Below are 23,109 nucleotides of genomic sequence, written 5' to 3' on the forward strand. Positions count from 1 at the left end.
GCTGGAGGAATGAATTTCTCTATAGAATCCTCTGTAAAACTTGTTTTGAATGGCAGTAAATAGGTTTGGGATTTTAAGAATTGCTTTTAACTTATGTTGGAATTTTTTTAAAATGTGGCTTGTAAATAATGTGATTCAAAAGCAACACAGATGAATTTCTAAGGAGCTGAAAGACACAAAAACAAAATTTCCCACAGCAATTTTTTCCTTTGACATTCTCCATATTCGGGTCATAGACTTAGTCTTTTCCACTCTATGCCTATTTCTGCTTCTAATTGGATCCCTGTTTTATTCTCCTATTGTAAGTCTTTTGAGATACTTTGTAAGTCTGGAAGAGACAAGATGCTAACCTTCTAAGAAGAAAGTTAATTTGTGGATATTTATAGATATGCCTAATGGAATTTCCAGTGAGTCTTTAAGAGAATTACTCCAGATGACACAGGGACATTCAGTGCTGATACTAATTTATATTTTGTCAGGAAACCCACATTATGCTGTAAATACAGTATTCTATATTCTAATTTTTATGGACAGGATCTGTCAATATTTTCTTGCTTACTAGAGATCATAAGATTACTGCGCAAATTAAATCACAGTGGGCAGTTTAGGTCACCCATGGTTAACTTACATAAGAAGGTTAGTCATTTGAATGAAAACTTGTCTGGGCCACAAAACCACCACATTTCCACATAAAGTAGGTGTATCCTTTCTGTTGAGGTGGTCTTGGTATTTGCTCTAAAAATAGGCCTACATCGTGGTAAAAATCTAATCCATTTGTTTATCCAAATCACATTAAGAAAATCAGCTTTTTAAAAATAAGTTTTTGTTGATTTCAGAGAGAGGAAGGGAGAAGGAGAGATAGAAACATAAATGAGAGAATCATTGATTGGCTGCCTCTTGCATGCCTCCTACTGGGGATCGAGCCCACAACCCAGACATGTGCCCTGACTGGGAATCAAACTGGAACCTCCTAGTTCAGTGATGGCGAACCTTTTGAGCTTGGCGTGTCAGCATTTTGAAAAACCCTAACTTAACTCTGGTGCCGTGCCACATATATTTGCAACCATAGTAAAACAAAGACATATTTTTGATATTTATTTTATATATTTAAATGCCATTTAACAAAGAAAAATCAACCAAAAAAATGAGTGTGCGTGTCACCTCTGACACGCGTGTCATAGGTTCGCCATCACTGTCCTAGTTCATAGGTGGACACTCAACCACTGAGCCACTCCGGCCAGGCAAGAAAATCTGCTTTGATATGACTTTTAATTATAGGCAAGAATCTCCTATCGTGTCAAAAAGCATTAAGAGTCAATTCCTTTGAAGGTTTTTGTGATAATTTTAGGAAATTCTAAAGTATAAAGAAAACTTTAAAATAATTTAAGATGCTTGGACTACAAGGAGAGAGTTGAGGGTGGAGTTGGTGTGGTATAGAGAAGCTGTAGATACAGCGAATCCCGCTCTGCACAGTGCAGAAGAGATTAGAAGAAGCTGGAAAATAGGGGGAAACTGTTGGTGAACTTGTCCAGCCAAGTCCTAGTAACATTATTAGTTCTTTGATTTTGAAATTGTTTTAGAGTGTAGTTGATAAGCTCCCCAAAACATGTAGAGCAACACATTTTAGAGAGAATAGGCAATTAAGTCCAAAAGAGCTTTGAAGATAATAATGGACACAATAAGGGGCCTTAAGAAGATAGACATATACCTAAACTACCCTAATTACTGACTTGTTACTTTCTATAGAACTCAGGCTATAGTTATGAATATTTGAGTAATTATAGTATAGGATATCATTTTAACTTTCTTGCAGTCAGTCAATACCAGTAATACCATTCTGTGATAAAAAGACTGAAAGTCTGGCCCTGACCAGTTTGGCTCAGTGGATAGAGTGTCGGCCTGCGGACTGAAGGGTCCCAGGTTCGATTCCAGTCAAGGGCATGTACCTTGGTTGTGGGCACATCCCCAGTAGGGAGTGTGCAGGAGGCAGCTGATGGATGTTCCTCTCTCATCGATGTTTCTAACTCTCTATCCCTCTCCCTTCCTCTCTGTAAAAAAATCAATAAAATATATTTTTTTAAAAAGACTGAAAGTCTGTAGAAAGTAATAGTAATGAAAACATGCATCTAATAGATAAAATGCTCTTACTTATGATTCACAACTCTCCTGCTCTCAGGGGTTTTTGTTTTCTAACTTCTTCAGCTTGAGGTTGTCCTCTAGCATAATAATTAAACAGTAATGAGTAATGTATTTTAAATGATCCCTGCAAGTATATTCCTGAAAGGTATTAGTCCTTCATAGCTAAAGATCTTTTACTATATATTGAACTGCCATAAAGTCTTATTTAATGGATCTAATGTGTTCTTATGATTAAGATATAAGGTTTACAACAGCCCAAAGAGTGAATAGTTTATATCAAAGAATTTTAAAGTGACAAAGTAATAGTAACCACTTGGTATTTTATAGGGAAATGAGACATTTACAAGAGTGGAGATATTTAGCTTTGACGTTGTATACCCACATCTCTAAGAGACATCATGGTAACATGTTTAGATCTTTCCTTGAGTAAATTGCTTCCTGTGATTTTAAGGTATTACTGGCCTCTAGTGGTAATATGCTATAGTTTAAACATTCTTAATTCTTATGAGTAACTAGAAAGAAAGCCTTTTTGAAGGTCTAAGCTGCCAATAAATTCACTTTCTCAGTTCTAGGTCAACAGTACTCTCAAAATGTGCAAGCAACAGCATCTTACTTTTAACGACCAGGGCCTCTATCTTTTGTTCTTGTCTCTGAGTCACCTTTTCCTCTTTATTTTGAATGATACTGGTTTAGCTCTGAAGTGACCTTTCATTATTTTAGGGCATATGCAGTAGTGATTACTGTGTCAAGTTTGTGCTTATGATTATAGAGTGTTTCAGCCCTCTTTTCTGCAGACTATAGACCAGTTTTTACTTCTCTTTGTTAACAGTTTTTATTTTCTTTTTTCTTAAAACAGTTTTTATTTTGTTAAGAGAAAGTTAAGATTTTAGTTTACCACTGAGATTCATGTTTAGAGTCATCTCTAATTTGATTTTGAAGAATGTTACATTTGAAATACTAGTTTGCTAAGCAGGATAATGATTTGTCACTTTTTTTTTATATTTGTTACCCAGATGTGAAAGGGCCACCTACGCATCGTCTGTCTTGTGGCCAGTCACCCTACACTGATACGACAACATGGGAGCGGAAGTATTGCATCCTCACAGACAGCCAGTTGGTGTTGCTCAACAAGGAGAAGGAGGTGAGAAGGGTATTATTGAGAAAAGCTACTTCCCTTTTCTGACCAAATTCCTGACATAATATAGTTTTTATTTGCATTTATGAAAATGGAGGCTTTATGAATGATAAACTATAACATGGCAGTTGCTGTAGCTCTACACAAAAGAACACAGCCTCTACCAGTACAAAAATGGCCAGCAAGGAGGACGCAAGGGAAAATAAACACTCTAACTCTCTTCTCCTGACTTCCGACTTCTTGTCAATGTTACCTGCTGGCCAAACCTAACTTGAAGTCAGGGGAAAGGTTACTCTTGATGTGTTCTGTAGAGGTTTGCTTCCTGAAACACACAGCAAGGTAGAGAAGGGCAGAGAATAGATCTGGAGAGGCAGACAGAATGTAATTAGTGCTATTCTAGGTGAACTTTCTGTCCCTCTAAATAAAAAAGTAAAAAATAACAACAGAACCCCTTGAACTTACCATATACTATGACTACTTTATTTATCAAATTGTTCAGTGTACAAATCCTTCCACATCCAAATAATTCATTTTCTTATTGGTGATTTAGCACATGATGCCATTCTGATTTAGTAGGACCATTAGGCCATCCTATTCCCATCCTCCACAACATAAAAAAATAATGAATATGATCTTGACAAAGGGATAATGGAAGGGAAGGAGAAGACAAGATCTGATTCAATGAGAGAGAAAGATTAATTGCCATATATGTGTGTGTGTGTGTGTGTGTGTGTGTGTGTGTGTGTAGCTATGGGTAGAGTATCGATATAATAAGTAAAATAATACTTTAATATAAAATTTTATTTTATTAAAATAATTTTTAAAGGGTCCTTTTCTTGAGCAATCTAGTATATGTGGACTGTGTTTATGTTAAGTAGACAAATAATAAAAATTGGTAGAGTGAATATTAGTAGAGAAGATTTTTAGTTACCAATTTGAATAAACAGATCATTCAAAATGCACATTTTAATCAACATACTCTGTCTTCAGTTTTTTTAAAATCACAGTTATGAACAGATCATTTGTCATCTTTATGCCCTTCCTTACATTTTATTCAGTTTAGTACTGTAAGAAATGTAATAGTCTAAGGATAGATAGCATAAACATGCCTTATCTAGAACCAAGATATAACCCACTGATTAGATATTACTGATCATTTGAATAATCCAGGCCTGGGTCCTCTTTTGTCTCATAAAATAACTGTCCATGATGAAAAATTTCCAAAAAACAGTATCTTAGGTACTTTATGCCTGTTCATGCCAGTCATCATGAGTAACCCTAGATGCCCGGGGAACTCATCATCTCCCACACTCTCTTTTTGGCTCTGTAAATCTCCTTTTCTGTCTCTGCCATTCAGTCATTCTTCCCTACCTCTTGAAACCCCTTCACTCTGCCCTCTGCAACTTATGGTCCGTCAGCAGCAAACTCAGCCGTTCTTCCACCTCTTCCTGAAGGAGTCCCTTAATTTTTGGTCTCATGAGAACCTGTATCTTCCCTGAGGACACTGTCTTCTGTGAGGTCCTGTCAAGTGTTGGCTGTTTTTCTCCCATAGCCCTCAGACCATGCTGCCTATAGTAGTTGTCCTTCTCCTCCCATGGCTGCTTCCTGTCTGACCTCTCCCCAACCCCTTTACACCTGGTCTGCCCCTCACACCTCTGATATCCTTTCTTCCCTCTTCACCTGACCTGAATATTATGGTCAATCATTGTCATTGCTCCCTTGCACACTATTCCCTTGCCCTTCTCTTGCATCATCATTCTCACTTGACAGTGAGACAGCTCACTTAAATACTCTCCTCATCTTCCCTGCCTGCTTCCATGCAGCATAATGTGTCTGGAGAAGATCACTCCACCATACTGATGGTCTTTAAACTAATGACTGCAAGCCTCATGTGAGCCCCTAATGTTGCTTGGCAATTACAAAACATTTTTCTAGTCCAGTTATTATGCAGCTCTTCTGGACGACCAATGTATGTGTGGTGAAGGACCAGTTTTTTCTCCCACCTCATTGTGAACAGTAGAATACAATAAAATGAAATTTGTAAAAAAGACAAAAATACAAACCCAAAATTTTTATTAGATTTAACAAAAATAAAATTACAATTAAAAAAATATACACAGAGTGATCATAACATAGGAAAAGAAGAAATAGAATTACAAAACTTACACATGTTCCTGGAAAGTGTGTTGTACAGTGAGACAAATCCACTGATCTCAACTTCTGTACTGTTACATTGTTTATTAGTAACAAACAATTTGTAGAGCGGCACGTTGGACCACACTTTGCGTAGCACAATCCAAAGTGATTTCCAAGATTTTTTTTACATCTCTCCCTCTTTTCTTAAAAATCCTTTCTCTATTACCCTCCCTTACAGTTGACTACTTTGCTTCTTTCTTCACTGAGAAGACTCAAGCTCTCAGAAGGGAACTTCTGCATACTCCATTACCATGTCTACCTATCCACCAGCACCTGTTACCTATACCCTGACTTCCCGCCTTTAACTATGGTTCAGCTGACCATAATTCGACAATCCATCCCTGCATGGGTGCCCATTCCAAGGATGTAGCACTAGCAATTCTCCCCCACCCCTTTAGTTTTTCAATTTTTTGCTGTCCACTAGCTCATCCCCACCAGCATGCTATTATTTCTCGTATCTTAAAAGAAAAAATAAGCTGATATCAACCTCACTTCTGTATCCAGTTACCATCCTTTTCTGCTTCCCTTAATAGCAAAAATTCTCAAAACTTGTAAGCTCACTGTCTCTAATTCCTCTTCTCTTGTTCTCGCTTAAACTACTCTGATCAGACAGTTACCTATAGTACTCTGCCAAAATTAATCTTGATAAATTCACTGGTGACCTCCAAATTACTGAATTCAGTGGTCAGTTCTCATCTGACTTAATTTGTCCGTGGCATTTAATGCAGTTGATGGCTCATTTCTTCTTCTAGAACAACTCTCTTCCCTTGGCTTCCCTGACACTGTGCTCAGTTTTCTTCTTGCCTCTCTGGCAATTCCTTCTAAGTCATCTTTGCAGATTTCTTTTCTCTCCAAATCTTTACAGGGGAGTGCCAGTCCGTGGACATCACTTCCTAGGACTCTCATCCAATCTTAATGACCTTAAACACCCTCTAATGCTGATGATTCCTAATTTTATGTCTTAAGCCTACACATAGGCTCTGTTCTCTATCTAGACTCACATATCCATCTGCTCATTACACATCTCTACTTGGATAGTAATAGTCATGTTCAACAAGCCCCCCACTGATCCCCTACTCTTCCGAAGCCTTCCAGAGACCTTCTCCTTCTTCATTAATGACAGCTCCATCCTTCCTAGTTCCAAAGGCTCAATGTGATCCAGCCACTCTGGCTTTGGCACTGTCCTTGAGCACATCAGTCATGTTCCTGCCTCAAAGCCTTAGCCTTGGCTTTTCCTTTAAGATATTTGAATGATTTACTTTCTCACCTCCTTGAACTCTTTGCTTAGATATCACCTGCTTAATATAAGCCCACCTATTTAAAATTGCCACCCTTGCCCTGGCTGGGTAGCTCATTTGGTTAGAGCATCATCCTGATACGCCAAGGTTGCTGGTTCGATCCCCGGTCAGGGCACATACAAGAAGCAACCGATGAATTCATAAATTGGTGGAACAGATAGATGTTTCTCCCTCTCTGTCTCTTTCTGTCTCTCTTTCTCCCTTCCTTCCCTCCCCTCAAGTCAATCAATCAAATAAATAAATAAATTACAACCCCTCCTGTATCTCCATCCAGAACATCTGATCTAATTATGTGGCTCTAATTTTATTTTGTCCCAGAGCATTTGCCACTTTCTAAAATGCTGTCGAATTTATTTGTTATGTTTATTGTCTTTCTTCCACTACTGGAATGTAGGCTTTAGGGCAAGGATTTTTTTCTGTTTTGTTCAATGTTGTATCCCTCGTGCTTAGGACAGTTCTTGATACATAAGTAAATTCTCAATAAATATTTGTTTAATAAATTTTGAAAAAGCCAAATTATAAATTTGATTCCTGAAGATCCATTTGCTTAATATAAGTGTGAGAGGAGATGCACCTGTCCTTTTATCTTTTCTTTTTGTGTGATAAATTTTTCCAGAGCATGAGGCTTAATTCCATGTTTTCTCCCTAAAACTAGATAATAAAAGAAGATAAAAATAATCCATAAAATGCTTTTCTATTGTTAATATGAGATTCCATCTGTATTTATTGAACATGTATTATGTGTGCAGTATTGTGATTGCAAAGACACAGGTTTGGGGGACATATTATGGTAAATTAAAAGTTATAACCATTTGGAACTCCATACAGGTAGTGTTTGCACAACCTTGTGAATGTACTAAATGTCACTGAGTTAATTCACTTTAAAATGGTTAATTTTAAGTTAAGTGAATGTCACCTCAGTAAATTATTTTTTCTTAAGATTATAATATAATCACAAGGAAAGATTAACTGAGAGACTGCCTGGAGTGGGTTATGGTGCGAACTGGAGAATGCCAAAAAAGGTTTTACAGAGAAATCTGTGATTAGGTCATGTCCAGGGACAAATAGAAGCTCACCTGGAGGAAAGGAAGGGAAGGATATTTCAGTATAAGGAGACAGATCAGGAAACATCTCTCTCTTTGGTAAATTGCAAAATGCTCAGGATCCTTGGAATACAGCTTGAAGAAAAGCGGTGACTGTCAAGAATCAAATGAGAAAGTGCCTTGAAGGCCATGCTAAGGAATTTGGACTTAATTCTGGAAATGATTTGGACCATGGAAAGGTATTTGAACAGGTCAGTGACATCATCAGATTTGATTCTTAGAAAAGTAACTGTTAATCCTGTGGAAAATTGAGTGAATGTTACTGGAAGAAAATAGAAAGTTAGGTTACTGTAATAGACCAGGTAAGGGATGAGCAGTTCCTGAAATAGTTTGCAAAAATAGTTAATGTCTGAGACAGATATGTTCTACCATTAAGTTGGAAAAACTAAATTAAGTCTCTAGGATAAGAAAATGTTGTCATTGCTATACCTACTACATAAATGATAAATTTAATATTCTGTTAATTTCATTACAAGAAATGATTAGAAATCTATTATGTGTGTGTGTGTGTGTGTGTGTGTGTGTGTGTCTGCTGTCACTCTCTATCTCTCAGCCACACTGTCAGCAGGAGTATAACTCTCACCCTCAGAAGTTTTCATGAACAAGTTAGAATTTCTTGAAACAAGGAATTTAAGGAATTTCCTGTTAAAATTATCTAAAAAGGCTGTTTTAAACCTTAATGAATCATGAGGGTGTTTATTGCTGTGTTACAGAAATCAATTAAGAAGATTCTGTAAGGATTTAAACTGAATCCTTAGCCAGGCACTGCTGGAATGTGGGAGGATTATATTAGTCTAGCATCACTTGTGCATTCAGTGTGTGGGATCTTTTAATGCTCTCTCTTAACTCTGCATGTTTCCTGTCAGAAACAGGAAAAAGTCTGCCTGGGGGATGTACATGGGAAGAGTGTTAAATACACCGATTGCCAATTTGGGAATGTAGCAGAAGGGTAGGTCTGGGCAGAATGCTGAAAGAAGAGAAGTCTGCCAGGAGTATCACCTTGAGAAATGACTCACTGGCTTAGTAAATTGCTTCATGTAAATTGTGCCAAATAGGCATTGCTTATGTGTTATGAGATATACTTCCCTGCCTGGATGCCAGGAAAGGCCCCAGCTGGCTTGGCACCAAGCCATTTTAAAGAGGGTGTAGGAGGTCATTTGAATTCCATTTTGCTTGCAAGAGATAAGACCAAGTAAACCAGAGATTAAGGAGTTGAGGGAAATGGTGGAGAAGGCAATCATGAACCCCTCTGAGTGCAGCCAGTATAAAAATACAAAAAAAAAAAAGCAAAATTTGTTGAGTTTCTTTGGCAATAACAAGTCATTAGGAAGAATTAACATGGCTCCATTTTTCTTCATTCAGACTCTACTTTCTGTATGTGGAATTTTTAAAGCAGGATACTAGTGCACAGGCACCGGGGTAATAATAACGTAATTTTAAGATAAAAAATTTTTTCTTGCTTTGTTTGGGAAAGCAGTATTTATACTCATATTAATGAAAATAGCAATTAGGCTTTTACACAAACAGCCCAAAATTGGCTGTTACTTATCCTGGGGTAACTACCCATGGCATATTTCATTCAAAACGACTTTCAGATTATTCAGCAGATACATAATGTGTCCCTGTTGGTCATGTGGGAAATTCATATGTTAGGACTTATAAAGAATAAGACACAGTTCTTTCCTCTCTCCCCCACATACCAAATTTAGTTTTGGAAATAAGACAAATAATTTTAAAATGGCATTTGAGAAATATCACAAATAAACTGGATAGAATAAAAGAAAGAAATCCATTTATTCTAAAGGACTATAGTCTATGTCATTAAGATGTTGTTGGTAATGGGCAGTTACCAAAGGAAGCTTAAGAAAGGAAGGGATTTGATCACAGTTATGAATATGTTTTAAATATGTTTTTTATTGATTTCAGAGAGAGGAAGGGAAAGGGAGAGGGAGAGAGATATAGAAACATCTATAAGAGATTAAATCATGTATCCACTGCCTCCTGTGTGCCCCCTACTGGGAATCGAGCCCCCAACCCAGGCATGTGCCCTGATCAGGAATCAAACCATGACCTCCTAGTTCATGGGTCAATGCTCAACCACTGAGCCATACCAGCTGGGCTGTGTTATGAATATTAATCTATAGGATGTATTAGAAGAGGGGGAGATAGGAAGGAGAAAGACCAATTAAGAGACTACCATTCCTCTGATTTAAAAACTTGAAAGGTTTCCCAGTGCTTCCTGAATTATGCATAGTCTGGTATTAATGCCCTCGCAATGTGGTCATAATATATTTTGGTGTTTTACCCCATTTCTCCCCTTGAAGCGACTCTAATTAAATTGGCCTACTCCCTGTTTCAAAACAAAATAAAAAAGTTATATGCTTACCAACTTCTTAGCTGATATTATTTATTTTTCCTTTGCCTACAGTGGCCAACCTCTCTACCTATTAAATATTCATTCATTCATTTGTGGGTTGGAGCTATTTTAAGATTTGGGGATTGACTGGTAAGATACAAGCTGTTAACTTACATGGAATTAGTTGCACAAAGGAATAATTATAATTCAATGTAGTAAGTAGAGTGACAGAGAAAAATCTGTTATTGGAGGAACCTCAGGAAGGTGTACCTGGACCCTACTCCCTTAGAGAATTGGTAGAAAGGGAAGACTCCTGGAAGAGGCAATGTCTGTACTGCACCTTAGGATGAATAGTTTTACCTGTTAGGTAAAGAATAGAAAAGAAAATGGGGGAAATATTTTAAGCTGAGACAACAGACTAAGCAAAGGCACTACACAATAGGGGCTATATTAGGGAAATGCAAGCAATTTGATGTTCCTAGAACGTAAAGTCTGAAGCTGATACTTTGAGCAGAAGAGTTCTTTTTTTGTAGAAAAGCTTATGAGAAGCCCTGTACAGCAAATGGTTCAGAATTATGCGAAGGCTGCTTTTACCCATCACATACATCCACTGTATCAGGATACAGTAGACTTGAGTATCACTTAAACATTCTTTAGAGAAAAAAATTACAGAGCGTTTTCTTTTGCTAGTTAGCATAAACTTGGTTTCCTTTACTTGACTATTTAATCTGCATATACACAGATTAAAATTGAAGTTATTTTATGTATAATTCTAAACAAAATGAAAGGCAATTTGTAGAAAATATGAGGTATATGTATATAAATAGTATTTTCTAAGTAGCTTAATTTATTTGTGCATGTTGCTCCTCTGTTGTCATGGATGGTTTGGAACTAACCATCAGGATTAGAATTCAGAAATTACGATTGACTTTGTTATTAGCACAGCTTAAATACCTGAGAAGCCATTTACTCCTTACTGTGTTCCATTTACCTCATCTGCAATGGAATGAATTAAAGCGCTTGATTTTATTTTTTTCCTGAGGAAAAATTGGACTCAGGGTACAGTACAAGGTCAAAGAGGTTAAAAAGAATTCCTCTCATGTTATAGAATCTGGAAGTTACACAAATTTTAAAGACTAATTCAGTATAAACAGTAAATGTGTACTAGTAAATGTCCTGGCTGGTGTGGCTCACTTGGTTGGGTGGTGTTGTATGCACCAAAGGTTGCCGGTTCATTTCCTGGTCAGAGTAATGTCCAGGTTGTGGGCTCCATCCCTGGTAGCAGGCGTGCTGCAGGTAGCACATCAGTGTTCTGCTCTCACACTGATGTTTTTCTCTCTCTTCCTCTCCCTTCCTCGCTCTCTAAAAATCAATAAAAAATATTAAAAAAATTAAACTAGTAAACAAAATTAAGGCAATTAGAATGGACAACATAGCTTTTCTAAAATTGACTTTCTAAAACTGATTCTTTGATTTGGTATCCCCTTATTTTTTTTAGAATGTGTACAAAGATTGGTGAACTCCAGCTTAGTTTGAAAATACTTGAAATATGAACCCTCTGATTTTCAAGTAGATCAATATCTTGTAAAAATATTTTACATAGGGATCAATCTATAATGTTGTAAAAGATTCATAAGAAGTGCAGGTTTAGAATAAAAGTCAACACTATTCTCCCATATATCCCAAGTGAGAGATAGTATACCCCAATTGTAAGTGATACTTTGAATGAAACCTTTTATTATATTCTAAGTTACAATAGTGGGAAATGAAGAATCTACACAAAAACTTTGAGAAAATAATTGTGAGTGAAATTTAGGCCCAGATAAGTTTTATATATTTTATGTATCTTCTCCTTAGAGATGGTAGAGGCAAAGTATATGATAATAGAAGCCATTTCTTATTTTTTTCCAAATGTGGCCTTTATACATTTTCACAGGAAAGATCATAGGTCATTTCCTCCTATAATATAAAAAATAACTACTACATTTTTCCCTTATAGCTTGAATTTTCATTATTTCAGATAATTGGTGCTTTTAGAACTTTGAGGAAAATGGTTTTTTATTTAGGTTCCTGTTTGTTCAAAGATACAAACTTTCTACTCTACTTGTATTTACCCCTATTCCTTTCTACTTTTAAGGCAAGTAGAGGTTACATTTTTGCCTCTTACTAGATGAGAGTTATTTAACCTCTCTGTACTACTCTTTTAATTATTTAAGTAGAGATAATATAATTTTCACCCTGAAAAGGCTGGATGACTTAGATTACCATTTGTAAAGTTTTATATTACAGAGTGCTTTTGGAATAGTTCATCTCTTTATTGATGCTATTATTTGGTTTCCCCTTATTTTTTTAGAATGTTACCATTATTCTGCTTCTTGATTTTTCAGTGTGCAAGTAATTTAAGCATAGTTATGGTAATGAGGAAATGGTGAATTTTTGGTCCTATAAAGATTGTGAAAATTTTCAGTCCATTATGAAGACATTAGGACTTCGCTCTTCAGATTCTCAGTGGCACAGAGAGAGTTTCCCTTGCTATTGCCCGCTTGACCCCAGTCATAGGAGTTGGATTACTGAGGCAAAGTAGAAGACATATACATTCAAGCCTGTGTGTATCCCAGTTTCTCTGGATCAGTTGATGTGATATGTATATACTGAAATCATTTGAAAAATAAATTATTCCTCATCTTTAAAAGGGGGGTAATAACGGCTCCCTCATAATGTCACTCATGTAAAATCTGTAGCCCTGCACATAGCAAGAACTCAGTGCTAGTCATTATTATTGAAATTGTTGAAATTTCAACACGAGAGCCATAAGAAATAAGAAACTATGATTAATTACTGATATAGGATAGAGGCCTGCCTGGTGCACGGGTGGGGGCCGACTGGTTTGCCCTGAATGGTGTCCCGGATCAGGGTGGGGGTCCTGCTTGGGTGCCTGGCCAGCCTGAGTGAGGGGCTGATGGGTGTTTTCAGGCTGCCCGCACCCCCTTCAGGGTGGGGATCCCCACTGGGGTGCCTGGCCATCCTGGATGAGGGGCTGAGGGCTGTTTTCAGGCTGTCCGCACCCCCTTTAGGGTGGGGGTCCCCACTGGGGTGCCTGGCCAGCCTGGATGATGGGCTGATGGCTGTTTTCAGGCTGCCCACACCCCCTTCAGGGTGGGTGTCCCCACTGGGGTGCCTGGCCAGTCTGGATGAGGGGCTGAGGGCTGTTTTCAGGCAGGCCAACCCTGCAACTGAAGCTCCCAGTCTCTCCTTTTTTGTTTTTTTTTGTTTTATTCTGGGATTTATTTACCTTCTATAATTGAAACTTTGTTGCAGCTCCAGCTCCAAGGCCGGCTGGCTGAAAGCAGGTATCTGGGGTTTGTTTAGCTTCTATAATTGCAACATTGTTGCATCTGGAGCTCAGAGCCGGGCCGCGGCAGGCAGGGAACCTTGGCTTCCTCAATCACCGGGGCAACCAAGCCTCATGTTCGCTTCAGCTGGTGGCTTCCGGCCGCCATCTTGGTTGGCTGTTAATTTGCATATCACCCTGATTAGCCAATGGGAAGCGTAGCAGAGGTATGGTTAATTACCATGTTTGTCTATTATTAGATAGGATAGATAAGTGCTTAATTCTAAAATTAAAGAAAAGTTGGGTCATTTAATACTTTTATCTAGCAAAACCTTCTTTTAAGAGAATGTTGTAGCTAAATCTTTCTGGTTGACTTTTATTTCCATTTACCTGATTGAGCATTGGGCTGAATTGGAACTTGTGAACCAGTGTCTTATGTAAAAGAATTTATTTGTGTGGGTGTTTTGTTTTGTTTTCTGAACTCCCAAAACAGATGCACACCTGGATAAGATTTGTACATATTTCAACTAAGCTAATTTACATACTCACCTTTCCTGATCTTTTGGTTTTCTTTTTAAAGAAAAGCTTCCTGCAAAGGGATTGGTAATACTGTACCATTGTGTATACTTTATTTCTACATTTCTTCTACTTTGCTCTGATGATTACAAACTCCTGTCTTTATTAACTGAAAACATTATTCAATCGGAAAGTTGTTATGGTGAACTCAGTATTAGGTTTCATCTCTTTTTCTTTTGGTTAACTAGATACCCACGGAGGGAGGACAGGAGCAGCAGGCCGATTCCACCAAAGGGAGATGCCTGAGAAGAACTGTCAGTGTCCCTTCCGAGGGTCAGTTTCCTGAGTACCCACCAGAGGGCACCACTAAACTGGGTAAGCGAATAAAAGAAAAGAAATTGCTAGCTCTTATCTGGTAATTTATGGACTTGTTGAGTGTTACAATAAAACAAAACATCCTGTATTTCCCGTTAAGGAAGCGCATTGATATGTTAACCAAGAGTTAGAAGTCATTAGAAAGTTTTATTCTTCGTAACCAAGTGGCAGCAAAGTTATTTTACAGAGATGAAATTTATCTAAGCTTCATAAGTTTGCTGTTCAGCCCTAGACAAGTTGGGTGGTGTATTGTTTCTGAGTTTATTGCTTGGCTTTAAATTTTGAAAGACCATTAGGTGATCTTGTTGAACTACTGAGATTCACTGGGAAGCCAGTATTGTATGGAAACTTTGTATTGAGTGGTGTGTGTCCTGTTCAAGCTACTGATTCTGTCTTATGTAATGTAATGTCAGATCAGGCTACTATAGCTGAGCTAATTTTACATATCTCATGTAAGTATATTTGGGACTATGGTTAAAGGGGTGACAAGAGAGAGAAATAAAAAAACCCCTATGAGTTGTTATACCCTAAAGAAATTGTCAACATCAAAGCAACTCTTTCCTTGTTTCCTAACAGATATATTGTTTCATATTTTGCATGCTTGCCAATGGATATATAGATATTTAGGTCAGGTAATTTTAAAGGAACATAATTAAGATTAAATAAAATAATGAAAGGATTTGAATAGTAGGAAGTGCTTTATATCATTGATGTTATTATTTGCTTAGTGAAACTAGACATTTAGTCACAGACATTTGCTAGGTAGATAAATCAGAACTATTTATTGTCTGTATGTTGGTGAATATGTGTTTTTGAATATCGGTTTAGTTTTTCTTGTTTGTTTGTTTCTTCATTTCTCTTCATAATTTAAATGGAACTCAATTCTTGGTCAGAATTTGAATATTTTCTATTTCTTTTTATCCTATAACAATTGTTGCTTTTCTAGAAATTAGTTAGATTAGCAAACACTTTTGTCCAAGGAATCATACTTAGAGAAATCAGATTTTCCTCTCATTTTATTTCCATTGTACTTCTTTAGCATGTGTTGAATCCAGTTTAGGTATTGGCATAAATTGTATTATAAACCTTTCTGGGTGTAACCATATTGTAGCCTGTTTGTATTTCATGTATGTGTTCTATGTAACTTGGACTGGCTCAGAGTCACCTTCTTTCAGTTCCTTTGCTATCTAATATTATTCACAGTGTTATGTTGATGACTATCATTGTCACTCTAGAAACCTTTGACAAGCTTTAACCCACAAAGAATATATATTCATAGTCTGAAGAACTGTTAACATTTTAAAGAAGAGAAAACTATATCGTAAATTGTTAAATATCTCCAATATTCCACGTACTAGTCCCAAAGACAAACTAAGATGAGGTGGCCAAGGTGCTTAGTCCAGAGCCAATCTTCCTCTTTCTGTCCTGGACAAGTCTTGATTCATGGCAGACCATGATCATTTTTGGAGTGGATGTCCTAAATTAGCACTGAAAGCTATTGCTCATAAATATTAGAAGGGGAAAGACTACTTTTAGAGCCATTTTTTTCTTACATGACAATCTAATGTTGAATTAGATCATTATTCTATTGTTCTATTTTTATCTCCTAGTGATTTGTCTTTAAGCAAAATTTCATGCTGTCAAATATTGAATTGAATAATTGCTGTATATGTAACATTCTATGCCAGTCCCTAAGTGAAAAGAGGTGTAATATTTCTGTCATTAGAAGATTCTTACATAATTAGGAAGATAGATTATTGATGACTTTTCACAGCACATGTTATTGTGTTATATTGTGTGGCTTTCATTGATTTTTAATTTTTAAAAAATCCATTTGTTTATGCAGCAAATAGTTATTGAATGACAACTATGTACCACATGCTGTTCTAGGCACTTTAAGACACAAGAGTGAAAAAAATATGCAAAGCTCTCTCCCCTTGTGAAGCTGACATTCCATTGAGGAATGATAGACAATAAGCAAGAGTAATAAGTGAAATATATACTGTGCTAGATGGAGATAAGTACAAAGAAAAAAATAGGAAATAGGAAGCATCAAGGAAGAATAATTTTAGCTAAGCTGACCAAAGAATGCCTCCCTGTTAAGTGACATTTGAGTCAAGACCTGATAAAAGTATGGAAGTCAGGCATGTAGATACCTAGGGGTGAGGATTTGCACCCAGGGGAATAGCAAGTATAAAGGAGAAATATGCTTGGAATATTCCAGGAGCAGCACAGATGCCAGGGAGGCTGGAGTGGAATGAACAAGGGGAGAGTAGTAGGAGATGACATCATTGAGCAGATCACAAAGGCCTGTGGATCATCATGAGGGCTTTGGCTTTTATTCTGTGAGATAGGGAGCCACTGGCTTCTATATTGAGAATAGGGATGCAAGAATGGGAGTTCAGAGACCAATTGGAATGCTATTGCAATGATCTGGGCCACAATGGTAATAGTGGAAAGGCTGAGAAGTGACTATATTATGAATACATTCGAAGGTAGAGCCAACAGAATTTGCTTGTTGGATTGGATGTAGGAAGTGAGAAATGAAAAATGAAGAATTTTGGCTAGAGCAGCAAGAATGAAATTGTCATGTGATTTTTAAAAAAATGTTTTCAATTGAATTTTAGAGAGAGAAGAAGGGAGAGGGGGAGAGAGAGAGAGAAACATCAGTGTCAGAGCAAAACATCTATCGACTGCCTCCTGCATGCCCCCTACCAGGGATTGAGCTCACAACCTTGTAACTATGTTTTCCTACATTTATTGACCTAAGTGATAAAAATTTGAGGAAACTTTGAAGAAAATAAATGTTAAAGCACAATATTTTCTCCAAGGCATTTCTAAAATTATAAAGGATAACTTTTATAGGCCAAATTTTTAAAGGATATTCATTATTCAGACCTTAGTTTTTAATTCTGACATTCTTGGTTAAAGTAATCTGTTAACTTTATGTATAAACTAATGATGACTCTCTTTATTCCCAAGGTATTTATTTATTAGGAGTATCTAGATAATTTATGACATTTTTTCAAGATGCTTAAATTTATGAAAATACATGGTAGTAATAATATTGAAGGAAGGAGAAATGAGTAATGAAGATTTCATATTTCAAGAATTTTTCAAATAATAGAATTAAAAATGCTGATAAATAATGCCTGTGTTTGGTAGCACTCAATATTTAGATTGACTATTAAGTTATATGTATGTGTGTGTGTGTGTGTGTGTGTGTGTATACATATACACACACACACATACATACATTATTCAGTAGAAGAAACTTGTGAACTTTAAGGTAATATACATACAAATGAGCAAAAAATTTATGAAAAAAGTCAGCAGTCTGGTATTTCTAGCTCTGAAAATTAGAACTCAGTGAATAATGGCAGCGCTTGGTTTTCTTTGAAATGCCCTAAAAATGTTGTCTAGTTTCTTCCAATTAAATAAACTATTTCACAATTATTTAAGCAAGCTCATGTTAAGAGAGCTATATAATATCCATCCTTTGTACTTGTATTCCATCATTCCCAGATTTCAGTGATATAGTAGAGGCCCAGTGCACAGATTCGTGCACTTGTTGGGTTCCTCAGCCTGGCCTGCACCTCTCGTAATCTGGGACCCCTCGGGGGATCAGGCTGAAACCAGCAGTCCGACATTCCCCAAGGGATGTAGTAGTATGGGAAGCAGCAGGCAGCCGGGGAGGAGCCCGAGATGGGTCAGGCACCGTGCTGCTGCTGCTGCTGCTGCTGCTTGGTACGCCACAGCTGTGCTCCCCGCCTCTGGCGCCGTTGATCAGCTGAGCAGCGCTCCTGCGATGGGAGTGCACTGACCACCAGGGGACAGCTCCTGTGTTGAGCTTCTGCCCCCTGGTGGTCAGCACACGTCATAGCAACCGGTCCAACGTTCGGTCGACCGGTCCAACATTCGGTCGACCGGTCGCTTAGGGTTTTGTAAAAATAGGTAAGTTATTTGAGGAAAGGTCAAATGAGCTCAAGAATTATCAAAAGCATTATGGATAATTAAGGTAGACGCCCTGGATAATTTCACTGAGGCTTTTGGATGGGTGGTTTTGAGTTTTCTTAAAAACCATAAGTCAGTATATATTTATTTTTTGAAATCTGTAAGATTTATAAGATACATGTGGTAATTCTGCTGATATTAGTCTAGCACAGTGGTCAGCAAACTGTGGCTCGCAAGCCACATGCAGCTCTTTGGCCCCTTGAGTGTGGCTCTTCCACAAAATACCGACTTCTGTGCATGGGCCACGAAGTTTCAATCGCATTGTATGTGCGCGCCCGCAAGTGGTATTTTGTGGAAGAGCCACACTCAAGGGGTCAAAGAGCCCCATGTGGCTCACAAGCCGCAGTTCGCCGACCACTGGTCTAGCAGAATGGGCTTGAGTCTAGGTTAAAATAGTCATGCACAGTCAATTTTGCAATAATGTGACATGTGTGCCTAAATCACTGTACTGTGCAGAATTGCACAATAAAAATCACAGGACTTATGGGGGAAAAGGAATTAGGAGCACTATACTCAAAAACATGTAAAGACAGGAACTTAGTAAAAATAATAATACATTTTTACATATGCTAAATGGTTGAGGAATACATAAATACTACAATAACGATAGCACCTTTACCTTGGAAAATTATCCAGAAATTTACTTGTGGTAGTGGGCATCAGAGTAGTTTTTAAATTTATTGTGAAGTGATGGAGGGAGGGTTTTTTGGAAATTGAATAGAACATTGTCATAGGATATATGTATGGGTGTGGCTCATAGCACAGGTAGTGAAGTGAGGTCACTGGTACATGTTTGAGCTGTGTATGTGAGCCTTTTGTGTATTCATAGGTGCCTTGGTTCAACTGGGTGCATTTTTCTTTGTTCACCTAGTGTTTCTCACAGATGAAATCATGATAAAAAATTTATGTAATTGCAAGTGTTCCCTAATATGTCAGTTGTGGTGGAACATTCACATTTACAAAGCAAGGATTAAAACAGAACTGACCCAACTACCAACCTGATTTAATCAGGTTTGTCCATTTGAAAGAAGCAGCTTGCATTTAATTCCAAAATTACTTTTCAACACACTCTTATATTTCTTTTGGAAATTAGTTATTTGGAACACAAAGCTAGTATGAATAAAATAAAAACTAGTACTTATGTTCTCAAGCTAACTGCTAAAGCCAATTTTTATTTTGCTCTTATGAACTAAATTTAGATTAGCAGTGAGAACATTTCTTTCTGTGAGGAAAGTTCTCAGTTCTAAGTCAAGGTGCCATACCACAGTTCCTTCTAACTTGTGAGTGGGAGTTTGATTCCTGATTTGCTTTGTTGTCTTCCTCCCCATACTCATCCTGGCGCAATAGAGTTTGTTCACTTCTGTGAAAGCTGGTTCAAGGCAGTGCTGCCCCTCTGGTTGTGCAAATTATGCATTGCCCAACAACTAGGGGTGCCTGTCATTTGTCTTCATTGATTTGTAGTTATTTAATAAAATTTCCAACAGATGGCAGCAAAGTGTCTTAAATAATGGATTCCTTTCTGATTCATGTAAGTCATTTGTAAGGGTTACTGTTTGAGTTGCAGTAAAGCCAGAAGACCTGGGGAAAGAGAAACCATGAAGGAAGTCAATGTTTCTGTGGGCCAGCTATATGCTAGGTTTATAAAGCTGTGTCATATGCCTTAATATTTGTTAGTCTAACTGTTTAAAAAAAATTTTTTTTATTGATTTCAGAGAGGAAGAGAGAAAGAGGGGAGAGAGAAAAACATCAATGATGAGAGAGAATCATTGATTGGCTGCCTCCTGCACGCCCCACACTGGGGATCGAGCCCACAACCCAGGCATGTACCCTTGACTGGAATCAAACCTGGGACCCTTCAGTCCGCAGGCTGACGCTCTATCCACTGAGCCAAACTGACTAGGGCTAACTAACTTTTTTAAAATAAAAAGATAAAGTATGTTCTATCCTTCAACCACGACTATATTTTTCTACAGTCAAGGCCTGGAGAAAAATTCCAAATTTGGCCTCACATCATGAGAGGCCCTCAGACATGCATGTGGACAGCCAGCCTATACAGTCAAGTTCTGTGGGGATCGGTGCCCAGGAGCACCAAAGTCAAGCCCTCAAAAATGTGATGCCTGACCAAGGTCAGAGGGAAGGCCGGGGGTGGGGGTTTTAAGAGATCAACCAAAGGACTTGTATGCATACATATAAGCATAACCCATGGACACAGACAGTAGGGGGGGGTGAGGGCATGTGCTGGGGGGTGGGAATGGCCGGGAGAGGTCAATGGGAGAAAAAAGGAGACATACGTAATACTTTAAACAATAAAGAATTTAAAAAATAAAATGTGATGCCCAGGCAAGGAGCCCCTCTTGACCAGTCCTAAGGCAATATTGATCTTTGTAAACTACTATGGTGGTGGGAGAATTGGTTGGGAAGGGGAAATGAATGGCATAAACAATCAGGAGTATTTTTTTAGATTTATCCTGGACTTCTGGGGATAAAATTGGATAAGCATCTAATTGTATTTTTTCCAGAAACTGCACTATAATTATGATAAAGGAATTTTTTTTAAAAGATATGGTCCATCAAGGACAAGGAGAATGAAAAAGAAGAAAACAACCACATAATAATAGATTGAAAGCTGAAAAACAAATGGAGTGTGGTAAATGACCTAGCTGACTTGAGAAAGCCAAATCTTAATCTGGCTCTGAAGAAAGCCAAGAACTAACCTGAATTGTACCACAAAGTTTTCAAATAGCTCAGGAATTGATGGTATCAGGAATACATGATGATAGATCCCTTAGTATTCTCCCTTTCCCACCCTCACCTCAACCCTAATACAAGACTGCAGGTTAATTCTCTGAAGAAGAAAACCCCAAAGGTCTCAGATTGGGGCATACCAGGCAAAATTGAGAGCACAGGGCCCTTTTCCAATTCAAGGGAATGGAATGAACATCTGCACACTCACTGAATGAGACTCCTCCACCTGGCTTCCCTCACCTGTACCCTCCATGCAGAAGATCAGAATGCCATTTGGTGTATTACACTAGTCCAAGAGGAAAGACCTAAAGATACTGACATTCCCAAGACCAGCAGATATCTGAAGAAAAACCAAACAAACTAAAGAAACTTGGAGGATCAGAGATAGGCAGGGAATAGAAAATTTTAAAAAAACTCATTACTTTCCTCAAAGAGTTTAAAATATTACATGTGTGAGATAAGGACTGAATGTTATACAAGACCAAAGAACTGCTGTGTGTTTAAAAAAGAAAAGTAACAGAAATAAAACTTAGTGTGGGTTTGAAGATGAAAATGAGGAAATATTCTAGAAAGTAGAGGGAAAAGTGATACAATAATTAGAGTATCAGTTTAAAAAGTCCAATATCAAAACCAAGTTCCAGAAAAAGAAAAACAAGGGAAGGAAATCATTAGCAATATAATTCAATAAAATTTTCCCCAGTGGATCCTAGTTTCCAGATTGAAAGGGCTTACTGAGTGCCTATGACAAGGCATTTTCAGGAAATTTCAATTTGTCTGTGGTGACAAAGACAGTATTACAAACTTCCAAAGAAAGGAAGAACATTACAAGCTAAGGATCAGAAATCAGAATGGCTTCAGACTTCCCATCAGCAACTCCGAAGCTAGGAAACAATGAGGCATGTCCTCCAACTTCTGAAGGGAAGTTAGTTCCTATTTAGAATTCTAGCTATAAGCCATTAACCACACATGAGGGTATTTTCAGATTTTTAAAATTACCTCTTGCACATCATTTCTCCTGAAGCTAGTGGAATATATTTTACACCAAGAAGGAGTAGGACATGGGATATAGGATAGGAGAGCTAGCACAGGGCAGACAGAGGGAACCCTCAGGAGAATGCCATAGAAAGAGCCAAGTTAAATAGCTCTACCAGCTGCAGAATGCAGACAACAGTTCAGAGTGGAGCAGTCAGAAAGCTGTAGTGAAGACTTCTCCAAGAAGACACAACTGATATAACTGAGTGTGTTTAAACAACAGGAAATGAATTGGGATAGAATCCTATCTAATAATAGACAAACATGGTAATTGACCATACCTTCGCTACACCTCCCATTGGCTAATTGTGTGATATGTAAATTAACCACCAACAAAGATGGCGGCTAATTTGCATACAGCAGGCAGGGCGGGACAGTGTGAGCCGCCAGCGTGAGCTGCCATCCAGGCCCCCCGTGGGCGACGCCAGAAGCTGCTTGCCTGCCCCAGGAGCCTCCTGCCTGCCGCTCGGGACCGGATTGGTCAGGCCCCAGAAGCCCCAGAAGCTGCCAGATATGGCAGTAACTCTATCAGTAAGCACTCTGAAAGTCAGTGGCATAAATGCTCCAATTAAAAGACAGATTATGAGGGTGAATCAAAAACAAAACCCACTTTAAATATAAAGACACATATAGATTAAAAGTAAATGAATTAAGCTGCAGCCTGTTTTGCTCAGTGGATAGAGCATTAGCCCGTGGACTGAAGGGTTCCAGGTTTGATTCCAGTCAAGGGCATGTACCTCGGTTGCTGGCTTGATCCCCAGTCCCTATCAAAGCATGTGCAGGAGGCAACCAATCAATGTGTCTCTCCCTTTCCCTTCACTCTCTCTAAAATTTAATGGAAAAATAGCCTTGGGTGAAGATTAACAAAA

The 23,109-nt window shown here is 37.9% G+C and overlaps 1 protein-coding gene across 5 annotated transcripts in view; it reads left to right on the top strand.

The window, feature by feature from the left end:
• RASAL2 (RAS protein activator like 2) overlaps positions 1–23,109 on the top strand; it is a 233,474-nt gene that overhangs the window by 104,496 nt on the left and 105,869 nt on the right. For all 5 annotated transcript variants that reach the window (XM_006088946.3, XM_006088947.3, XM_006088949.3 and 2 more), the window contains exons 2-3: positions 3,153–3,280; positions 14,323–14,449. In XM_006088946.3, coding sequence (XP_006089008.1) covers positions 3,153–3,280; positions 14,323–14,449 — 255 coding nt within the window. The remainder of the gene's footprint in view (positions 1–3,152; positions 3,281–14,322; positions 14,450–23,109) is intronic.

The sequence above is a fragment of the Myotis lucifugus genome, unplaced genomic scaffold (assembly GCF_000147115.1).
Source record: "Myotis lucifugus unplaced genomic scaffold, Myoluc2.0 scaffold_54, whole genome shotgun sequence".
NCBI lineage: Eukaryota > Metazoa > Chordata > Mammalia > Chiroptera > Vespertilionidae > Myotis > Myotis lucifugus.